At 37.5% G+C, this 11,785-nt stretch overlaps 1 protein-coding gene across 2 annotated transcripts; it reads left to right on the top strand.

The window, feature by feature from the left end:
• Positions 1-1,146: 1,146 nt before the first annotated feature.
• Positions 1,147-10,484, top strand: LOC147382468 (leucine-rich repeat receptor protein kinase MSP1-like). 2 transcript variants are annotated; one of them, XM_086428045.1, is made up of 3 exons: positions 1,147-1,410; positions 4,081-4,159; positions 6,371-10,484. In XM_086428045.1, exon 3 carries the CDS (start codon positions 6,477-6,479, stop codon positions 10,350-10,352), a length of 3,876 nt encoding a protein of 1,291 aa, XP_086284171.1. In that variant the 5' UTR covers positions 1,147-1,410; positions 4,081-4,159; positions 6,371-6,476; the 3' UTR covers positions 10,353-10,484. The 2 variants fall into 2 exon arrangements, with proteins under 2 accessions (XP_086284171.1, XP_086284172.1); XM_086428046.1 differs by lacking the exon at positions 1,147-1,410 and adding an exon at positions 1,443-1,610.
• Positions 10,485-11,785: the final 1,301 nt, after the last annotated feature.

The following is an 11,785-nucleotide window of genomic DNA, read 5'->3' as shown; positions in this document are numbered from 1 at the left end:
ATTTTGTTTAATTTTAATGTATCCAATTAAAATAGATCCAAAGGAATACTCACCCTGATGATAAAATTTCCATGGATAATGTTGAAGTAACATTAAAATGTACATCGTGGGGGACATTTCTGACATGGATGTGCGTCAAAACCATAAATGCTTTCATTGAGATCCACATCAGAAATGTCAATCTCGGTGAAAGCATTTATGATTCTGACAAATCCACTTCAAAAATGTCTCCCACGACGTACATGTCAATGTTACTCCAGCATGACTCATTTGTCATTAGTCCCCTCATCCTTAACCAATACAAAATAATATTATATTATTTAAATATAAATTATGTTAACCAAGATTGAAAGAAGAGATATTTATCGAGCAAACCTAATTGTTTCATTTTTATTACAAAATTCCCCTGGAACCTCACTTTATTAAGTTTGTTACCCCTCCAAATGTTGGAGTGTGTTCGACGTCATAAAATTCAAATCTATGGGGTGGGTTAATTTTTACTTAACATACATTGGAATGGATGTTAACCATATTAATTTTTGGCATTCAAAAACAAGATTTGATACTACAAGCTTACAAAGGACAAAATTTTAAGAGCTTAAAAAGAAAAAGAAAAATAAAAAAAAGAGTTAATTTTCACAATTGTATGTGAGTTTTAAATTCGGGAGTTTGATAACGGTTCATTTTCAACACTTACGAAAGAGAGATTGTTTGAATATTTTTATTTTGAATCTGATTTTTTTTCATGAAATCTAAAAGTCTGTCACGTTTGATTGCTAATTTGATTATCTATGTGGACCCAATTATCTTTAATAAGATTTAATATCTTACTAAGTTAGTCATAGTAGAATGATTCATAAAATAGGATTTGTTCAAGTAGCAAACTTATAAAGTAAAAGAAATTTTGTAATAAAATTGCGATAGACAAGACTGCCCGGGAAATCTCTCTAGAAAGAATTTGGCTGGTCGAGTCAAGTCGCTCGTTACGAGTGCCAAACAACCCGATTTGAAAATTGATTAGCTGTCGTTAAAATGATCTGGCCATAGCAGTACCCCACTTTCATTTCTTGAGTTTGTTTGTTGTAACTTGTAAGAGAGAGAGAGAGAGAGAGTGGGGTCCTTCTAACCGTCTCTGGTTTAGCTGCATGTGCCTAAGGTTCATGCCTTCCACGCTCAGGTACTAAAGGACGATGCCTATCGAATCCCCTGCGCAGACCTTCTGACAGACAGATACACATAGAGATAGAGATAGAGATAGAGAGAGAAAGAGAGAGCAAAAGCACAAGAAAAGCTTGAGAGCGTTTTCATGGCTGAATCGTACGGACACGTCTCTGAAACATAGCAGTGGAAGCTCTGAAAGATGCTCTCTTTTACTGCATTTTCGCTCTCTCTTTTCATTTTCAAGTCAAGGTACTTCCTTCTCCATTCTCCATTGCCCATTGCCAGAGTTCCTTTTTTTTTCTTCTCATTCTTCGTTTCTCTTTTGTTCTTTTGTGATTATTAAAAGATGGATTGGAGTCTTCAAGAAATAGTTCTTCTGTTCTAAAGATATCTGTTTGTTTGATCACTTTAAAGTTTGATCTCCATTGCTCGTTTAACGGATTCTGCAGGTTACGTTGTTTTTTTTTTTTTTGCATGTTGAAACTGATTTTCTTTTTGATTTAGAGGGATTTCTATGGTTTTAGAGCTTTTAATCTTCAAATCATTTCTAACTTTCTTACATTGAAACTGATTTTTTTTAGTAATCTCTGATTTATAGGGATTTCTAGGGTTTTAGAGGTTTTACTCTTAAATAACTCATTTTCTATCCAATAGTTGCGAAGATTTTCTTCTGATTTTGGCTTTCGTTTCTAATCATATATTGTTTATCAATGCTGGAATGATCTCTTAGGACCTGTTTGGATTTGGAGAAACAAAAGAAGGTTTTTTGGCATGAAAAAGCTTCACATGTAACTTGAATATTAAAATGCCTTTCCAAACAAACCATTGGATTATAGGGTTTTGCTTCCTCTTTAACTCTACCTAAATTCGTTCTTTTTTCTATTTTTATTTTTAATAGTTTGAGTGGACGGATAGATTCTATCCTACTGTGTTGAAAAAGTTGGTTAGTGCGCCGATTAGAATTAAAAAAGCCATTCGATTCGATCTTTTTCGAGCCCAATAGCTTAAAAAACCCTAACAAATCGGTACTTTTCCTGTTTTTCCTCCTCCATCTTTAATAAATTCTAAATCAAATGTCTGCAATATGAAATCACGCTTTTGATTGATCTTCTTCAAACTCTATGCTCCGTACCGTCTCTCTATGAGTTAACAAAGAGTTGGGTCAGTGCTATGTTGATGTGTTAGGGTTTGCGAGTTTTCTGTGATGTAATTCATAGCTGTTGCTTCCAGTAGTAGAGGATTGGATTGGAGAAGCTATTTTCTGTCTTTAGCTTCTGTTGCTTTCAAAGCTTGTTTCTTTTCTGCTTCGTTTGTTTTTAACGGCTGATGATATATGTTTGATGGTGGTTTTCACTTGAAAAATCAGATTGTTAGTGTCATTAAATGAAAGGTGGTGTTATTTAATGTTTCCTCGACTGCGGAAATCTCTAGTTTCATTGATTTGGTTAGGGCCTTTTCGGATTCCCATTTTTCGAAAACTTCCTTTTTGGCGATCCAAACACGACATCTCTCTCTCTTGAATCATAATAAATGGTTTTAATTTTAGACAGATTCCACGTTTTAGTCGATAAATATCAGAGATACCCGTGTAGTTAAACTGATGGCATAATCCTTTGACCTGAGTTTTGTACTAGAGACTAACAAGAAAATGACCTATATGCCCGTCTTCAAACTCCAGCCATAACACCTTAATGTTCACATAAAATGTAATCTTCAGGATATTCAACCTCGTTTTTGATGTCTTGTAGAAAGCTTTTTTATTTTTCCACTCAAAATCCATCTTACTTAAAAAATCCTATTTTGTTCTTGAGGTTTGACGGAAATTGAGGTTGAAGACGAGGGCAAGACCTTAAAAAAACTGGCATCTTTAAGTTGCTAAAACCTCTAGGGCAAGCTGGTTTTAACCTCTATACAAAGTCGTCTTTAATCCATCGTCTGCAATATTTTATAGAAATCCCTGATTGACAAAAATTGATCCTTCTACCAATCTAAAAATTGTATCTTGTTCCTTAGATTTGAAGACAAAAGGAGATGGATTTTTAGGGTTGAATAGAAAGGTACAAACAAAAAAAAAAAAAAAAAAAAAAAAAAAAGAACTACTTTACCTGAAAGCTATTAGGGCTCAGATATGCTACGGCATTTTTGTTAGTCCCCCCAAGAATACATAGGTCAAGAGGGGGCACGTTATCCGTTTCATAGGGGGTATCTCTAATATTGACTATAACGTGTAGAGGCAGGTCTAAATCAACTTTTTGTTTGTTTTTGTTTTTCCATTAGACCTTCTCCCTCGTTTTGGTTTTTATATTTCTTGGTTCTTTTTATATCTTATGGGGTTGTGTAGAGTTAATTAATTAATTACTCTTTTACTTTTTGAATTTCTTTGCCTTCTTTATTTGGCTGGCTATCCACAAAATAAGGACATGTTTGTATTGTCATTTTCTGCCAATAAAATATGATTTTTAATTAAATAGACCTTTAGGGGACCTGTTTGGATTACTATCATTTTCTTGCTATTATTATTTATATTTTGGGAGCAACTTCATTTATTTATGAGAGCTTCGATCACCACACCAACTTTTACTAAGAGTTTATATGACATTTACAAAGAATTAGCACACATCTTGGGGTGCTCTTAGTAAAAGTTGGTGAGGCAATAGAATCTCTCTTATTTATTCACTTAAAGCAACTAATAGTATTGGATTTATAACTAGCTAGTGGAAATACCATAACCTTCGTTAGATCCCCACCTTCACACACTTGCTTATAAAAAATTATTTGATTTTGTTAATCAATTTTGAATTTGTTACTGAAGCTAACAAGAGGCTAAAAGTGTTGAAGCATTTATTTATTTTGTTGTTGTTGGATAACCTCATGGTTGCAGTAAAAACTTACATTTTAATTAATGCTCTCTTCCTACAGTGAAGTTGTTGCTGTATGGTGTGGATGTCACCTTTGAGGTTCAGTTTCAAGAGAAATTATAGTCACTTCAAAGTTCCAGGTGATATTATTAATCCTGTATAACGCAGGGAGATGAGAGAGTTGTTTGCTTTTTTCTTGGAATTATAATATATTTTCCTATTGAATTTCTTGCTCAGTTGCTCTCTTGATCAAATATGGATATATTTTGGTAATATAGACCTTGTAATTGGATTTTCCATAATTTTTCACAAAGCTATGGCATACTGAAGATCTAAATGGAAGAGTATGGATATAGACTAAGCTGAATATACCACATGCTTTCACATAGAAGGTTCTTTATTTAAGAGAGCTGTTATTGGCACCCCACTCCAATTTCTTAAATTATTTATCACATCCTAATTAACAATTAAAATACACCATTCGAACATTACAAAAGTTTAGTTCAAGTTATTATGCCAATATTACAGAGCATGATAACGTATTCAAACAACTTCAGCAGTTTGTTTACAATAAGGATTAGGCTCGTATACAATCCTAAATCTAACAAATAGAAATCTAAACAAAAAAAATGAGAGTTTCTATTAGCACTGCAACTTTTACTTATTCTAAACCATTGATTTGTTTTTGTTTTTTTAAATTTTTTTTAAAGTGAGGTGTAATAAGTAAAAGTTGGGGTGCCAATAGTAGCTCTCTTATTTAATCTCTCCCAATGTTACCTAAGAAACTTTGTGTGCTGTTTACTGATTTGTAGTTGACACAATTAGATGTTTCTCAGGTTTCATGTAACGCAAATCCTGTGAATCCCGAGGGTCATCTATGGATTGGCCCCTAACAGGATATATTCCTGGAGGGGATATTGTCATTTTTGTACTTAACTTTCTCTTCAGCTTGCCACTGGATCCAGAACTGATCATCACAACGAATATTTAGAGGATGTTTTGACATGCAATTTTTTTTTTTTTACTTTGTTCAAAACTTGAAGATTTTATGGAATGACTGTACACATTTAAAAAGTTTTTGAAACTTTGAATTTTTGTGTGAATCCCTTATAGTAAAAATGTTTGTGTGGTAAGACATTCTGTTAGGATAATCGAAGGAATATTTTCTTATCATTTTATAATTAGTTGATCAGATCTGGGGATGGGAAGTTTAACGTTGGTCCTCACATACATGATTTGTATCAGCGAGTCCTGTAACCATCCAATTTATTATCAGGTGTCGGATGACCCTACCATACCAGGTCACACTATATTTGGATTACATGTGATATACTGTTTTCTATTTGAAATATTTGATAACATGTGATGATGAAATCCATTGGTTGGGGTCACTGTTACTTGGCCATTCATGTGAGCTGCCAAAACTGCCGTGCAATTTGAACTATTTTGCGTTTGGCTGCATAGTAAAAAATCTTGATTAATGGGTTCATTGGGAACAAGTCTCTACACAGAAAAGGCACTAAAATGGGCCATTTTATGGATTTGCATGGTCTTCATTCCCTTCCCACCATGGAAAAGAAAACAGTCGATTGTGTGCCCCTCATCTTATCCTCAGTAAGGACAGTAGTTCCCGCAGCCAAACAAGAAAACTGTAGACCTGTTTATTATTATCCACCATCCATTATTCACATTACCAACAGTGATATATTTGATTTCATTTTGAAACATATGTTCCAACTGTGGTCACCGAAATCTGCGACTTATTGAAAAAGTCGTGATTAAATTGTGACATTTTCCTTCACTGATTTAATTGTGACTTTTTCATTATATCTCTACTTTTATGAACATCACGATTAAGAACTGAACTTTGTGATTAAATCGAAAAAAATAAAAGATGTCCTTGATGCACTAGTAAGAGAAGATGACCACCGATGAAGTGTTAGATAATGAGGATGCAAATGAAGATGCCATTGATTTTATCAATTTATGAATCTTAACTTACAATCGTGATTGTTATCTTTTTATATTTTGAACAATATAAACCTTGATTGTTTTGTAGACTTGTGGTTACTTGTAATTTAATATGGGGTTTGGTATTTTGTTATTGTAATTTAGCATGGTATTTGATTATATAATATGAGAACACCACCTAGTAGGAACACTTACATGGTCCTAACCCTAACTCAATTTTTCTGATTGTTTCCTGATTTTGCTGTATTTAAAAATTTTTTCCCTTGCCAACTTATTCTTGAACCCCCGACTTTGGTGACTATGGTTCCAACAGTGGACCAGAAAAAAAAAAAGGAAATAACTACTTCAAACTCATCGATCTTTCATGTTTCATGCAACAGGTTCTCTCATACCAGTCCCAAAGGAAAAATTCTCTAGCCTACAGGGTTTCACCATTCAGAGCAAGCTGTACTCGAATCATTCTTCATCTTCAGAACCAGTTGCACAATGTTCACATCTCCAAGGCTGCAGTCTCTTGTCCTCATTTTCATCATAATCTGCTTCATTCATTTGTCCTTCTCTGGGGCAAATTTCACTGAGGACCAGCAAGCATTAATATCACTCAGAAGTTCTCTTGACCAAAGAAGCCATCTCATTCCAAGTTGGTTCGACTCAGACGTCCAACCATGCAACTGGTATGGTATACGATGTGTTGGTCCCAATGTTCACGAAATAGGCTTATCATGCTCTACTTTACCCTTTGAGCTTCCATTTCCGAGCTCCATCGGTCAATTTAAAGAGCTGAGGTATCTTAATCTCAGCTACTGTTCCTTCACTGGCCAAATACCTACAAATATATGGAATTTAGAAAACTTAGAGTCTCTGGACTTGAGTGGTAACAGATTATCTGGGGCTCTAACTCCTAATATCTCCAACCTTAAAATGCTCAGAGAATTAGTGCTTGATGATAATAGCTTTTCTGGAAGCTTACCTTCTACCCTAGGGCTCCTTAGAAATCTCACTGAGCTATCTGTTCATGGAAATTCATTCTCAGGAAATCTTCCAACAGAACTCGGGAATCTACTGAGTTTGAAATCGTTGGACCTTAGCTTAAATTTTTTCTCTGGAAGTCTTCCTTCAAGCTTGGGAAACCTTCCACAGATTTCTTACTTGGATGCTAGTCGAAACAGATTCACAGGATTGATTTTTCCCAAGATTGGAAATTTGCAAAGACTTCTAAATCTTGATCTCTGTTGGAATTTCCTGACTGGTCCCATACCATTGGAAATTGGAAATTTGACTAACCTAGAATTTCTAATACTTGAAAACAACTATCTCACTGGGGAAATACCAGCAACAATTGGAAATCTGAGAAAGCTTCAGGTACTGGATATCGCGGGTTGCAGACTCACAGGAAAGGTTCCTGAAGAAATCTCCAATCTGAGAAGCTTAACTTCCTTAAATATTGCCCAAAACAGCTTAGAAGGAGAACTGCCCGCGAACATGGGTGATCTCGAAAATCTAATTTATCTTGTCGCAACCAATGCAGGATTGAGTGGAAAGATTCCAGGGAAATTGGGTAACTGTAAAAAGCTCAAGATTCTGAATCTGTCCTTCAATTACCTCTCTGGACCATTACCGAAGGATCTTATGGGACTGGAATCAATCAGCTCTGTTGTTCTTGATTCCAACCGTCTTTTAGGACCTATTCCCGATTGGATTTCGAATTGGAAAGGAGTTAACTCATTAATGTTAAGTAAGAACCTCTTCAATGGGTCCCTTCCGCTGTTAAATCTTCCTTTCTTGACCTTATTCGATGTTACTTCGAACCAGCTTTCCGGTGAAATCCCACTCGAAATATGTGATGCCTTGTCATTGGCCACTCTTTATCTATCTGAGAATGAATTCAGTGGCAGCATCGAGAATACTTTCAGGAGATGCTTGAATCTTACCGACTTACAATTGCTAGGAAACAATCTCTTTGGAGAAATACCGGGTTATTTAGGCGAACTTCAGTTGGTTACGCTAGAACTGTCTCATAACAATTTTTCAGGCAAACTTCCCGTTCAACTCTTTGAATCTAAGACGCTTATGGAGATATCGCTCAGCGACAATATGCTTGGAGGTTTGATTCCAGATGCCATTTCTAAAATATCAGAGCTACAGAGGCTTCAACTTGATAATAATCTCTTTGAAGGGATCATTCCAGCCTCAATTGGGAAACTCAGAAACCTTACTAATCTGTCACTACATGGGAACAAGTTGACGGGTGAAATCCCGTTGGAGCTTTTTAACTGTATAAATCTGGTGTCTCTCGATCTTGGTGCAAACAAGCTTACGGGTTTAATTCCTAAATCTATATCTCAGCTGAAACTGCTTGATAATCTGGTACTATCCGAGAACCAACTATCGGGTCCAATCCCGGACGAGATCTGCTCTGGGTTTCAAAAGGTTTCTTTACCGGATTCTGAATTCACTCAACATTATGGCATGCTTGATCTGTCGTATAACGAATTCGTGGGTCCCATTCCATCATCAATCAAGAACTGCACCATTGTATCGGAGCTGCTATTGCAAGGGAACAAGCTTAATGGCAGTATCCCTCACGAGCTTTCAGGGCTGACAAACTTAACCTTCCTCGATCTATCTTTCAATTCTCTCACAGGACTGGCTTTACCTCAGTTCTTTGCCTTGAGAAACCTCCAAGGCCTTCTCCTTTCTCACAACCAACTAACTGGGCATATCCCCGAAGAGCTTGGTTCAATGATGCCGAGCCTCGCCAAGCTCAATTTGTCGAGCAATTATCTCATTGGTCTCTTACCTCCATCCGTATTCAATATCAAGAGCCTCACCAGTATAGACATCAGCTTGAATTCTTTCACAGGTCCCATCTTGTTCACTGGAAATAGTGTCGAAATAAGCTCTCTTTTGCTCTTAAATGCTAGTAACAACAACTTCTCCGGAACCCTAAGTGAGACGCTTTCCAATCTGACTACCCTTTCTACCTTAGATATCCACAATAACAGTATCATGGGCAGTTTGCCTTTGTCACTCTCGAGTCTCGCTTCTTTAACGTATCTTGATGTCTCCAATAATAAGTTTCAGTACATCCCTTGTGGTATCTGTAGCATACTCAGCAATGCTTTTGTAAATTTTTCTGGAAACAGATTCAGAGGGTATGTGCCAGAGAATTGTATTGTTGCTGACCCATGCGTACCTAAAGACTCCCTCTCTTCTTTACGAGCTTACCCCCCAACCCCAGCTTTAAATCGAGCATATGTGTGGGGTATTGCTCTCGGTGCATCGTTCAGCTTTCTCATCCTACTCTTTGGTCTCTTCATGTGGAGGATGTTAAGGCAAGAAGCTGGAGCTCTTTCTCTGAGCAAGACCAAGCCCGCGACAGCAGTTGAGTTGACTTCCAGTGATGAGCTGCTTCTTAAGAAACCCAAGGAGCCACTAAGCATCAACGTTGCAACTTTTGAGCACTCTTTGCTACGACTGTACCCTGCAGATATCTTGACGGCTACAGAGAATTTCAACAAGACTCATATTATTGGTGATGGAGGGTTTGGAACTGTATACAAGGGGTTACTACCCGAGGGAGGAATGATTGCTGTCAAACGACTCAATGGTGGACACTTTCAGGGTGACCGTGAGTTCTTGGCTGAGATGGAGACAATTGGAAAGGTCAAGCATGAGAACCTAGTTTCGTTGTTAGGGTATTGTGTCTTCGAGGATGAGAGGTTCCTGATATACGAGTACATGGAGAATGGGAGTCTTGATGTGTGGTTGAGGAACCGAGCTGATGCAGTCGAAGCCTTAGATTGGCCAGCTCGGTTCAAAATCTGTCTAGGATCAGCTCGGGGGCTTGCTTTCCTGCATCATGGTTTTGTGCCTCACATTATTCACAGGGACATCAAATCAAGCAATATATTGTTGGATGACAGATTTGAGCCACGGGTGTCAGACTTTGGTCTTGCACGTATTATTAGTGCGTGTGAGAGTCATGTTAGTACTATACTTGCTGGAACATTTGGGTATATACCTCCCGAGTATGGGCAGACGATGGTGGCTACAACCAAGGGTGATGTGTTCAGCTTTGGGGTTGTGATACTGGAGTTATTGACAGGGCGTGCACCGACGGGGCAGGCCGATGTTGAGGGGGGAAATCTTGTTGGGTGGGTAAGATGGATGACGGATATGGGGATGGAGGACGGTGTACTTGATCCATGTGTTTCAAGTTTGGGACCGTGGAGAAATCAGATGGTCAGGGTTCTTGATGTCGCTAGGGCATGCACACTTGATGAACCTTGGAGGAGGCCTGACATGCTTGAGGTGGTGAAGCTGTTAAAGGAAATCAAGATGGAAGGTTGTGGGCAGTGAGGCATGCAATTGAGTAGGTATTATAATATCTATATGTTATTATGGATATGTAAATAACTGATTGGCCATAGGCTGATAAAACAAAATGTATGAATTTACATAGCTTCTCAAATGTTGTTGCTAAGACCTTCACTGAGAATCTTGTGTGCTTATTGCATCTCTGTCCATTGTTTTTTAATAGAGTAATGCTGGAGTGACTTGTGACACTGTGTTTGAGACTGAGCTGGGATGGAGGTGTGCACGCCACCACAGATGCTTTTCGATTGTATTTCGAGGAAAAGAATCTATGGAGTTGACACCTCCACGTCAATTCAGTGTCATAGGAAGTCTCTTTAGCATTTTTGTTATGAAAAATGGATCGCGGAGCAGCTGAACAGGTTGTGGCTTCGTAGAATCTGGGAGGGCTACCTGATTGACTAGGCAATTAGATCATACCACTTGTCATTGGTGAATAACTTGAGTCACAATGGCGAGGTGCTCCCACCCATTGGTCTATATATATGGTGGCCTTAGGTTGGACTAAGGTGGCCTTACTGTTGCTTTCTTTTTAATTTGCATTGTATGCTCTTATTGTACCTTTGCTGGTTATCTTAATCGGTCCTAATAATACAATTGATCTACTAGGGTGTGGCCGTTGGCTTGTGAGGTTCTTTGCCCTTTTATTCTGAATCACAGCAAGTATTTAGCCTTGAAGTGAGAAAAAACCTCAGAAAATGAAAGGAAACCGCGACATGAATCTTTCACTGGCGTTTTGATATGAAGTATGGACGAAGAGCACCTATGTGTTATGTTAATGGTGAAAGTATTTGGGCTCTCGAAGGCTGATGCAAACATGATGCTCCATAGCCCATGTTTGTGGTGGTTGAATGACATTTTGGATGCCAAACTTGATGGTGCCTTCAGTTTGGTGCATACACCTAATTTTGCACCTGCCTGATTTATCAACTTGTCATCCCCTCACAATAGATTCCCGGTGCTTAGCAATGTTTCAAAACTTGCCTGATTTATCAACTTGTCATCCCATCACAATAGATTCCTGATGCTTAGCAATGTTTCAAAAATTGTGATCGATGTTCTGGATCTCTTCTTAATTTTTTTTTTTCAAATTAGAAATTATTCTGCTTAGATTCATATCAGACATTCCTAGATAACTTCTGATTCTTATACAGATGAACAAAACACCCCTAATCATAATATGAATCTCTGTTTTTTTCCATTATAGAACACATCCGAATACTAGAAAGGAAAATGCTGGAGCTGGACTGGTTTCATTGTTAAAAGCTGCGTTGATGTGGCAGTGCGTAGAGAACTGCTGATTTTTAAAACTTGTATCTCAAGGAAAGAAATCTATGGTTATCTCTGCATTGCCATGTGAGTGCAGTGTTGAACCCAGTGTAGCACGACTCTAGAAGAAATCATCTATTTTGCTGAAA

The sequence above is a fragment of the Akebia trifoliata genome, chromosome 16, assembly GCF_017979445.1.
Source record: "Akebia trifoliata isolate Shusen 1 chromosome 16, ASM1797944v1, whole genome shotgun sequence".
In the NCBI taxonomy this organism is placed as follows: Eukaryota; Viridiplantae; Streptophyta; class Magnoliopsida; order Ranunculales; family Lardizabalaceae; genus Akebia; species Akebia trifoliata.
This window is presented reverse-complemented; position numbering and strand designations above follow the sequence as displayed.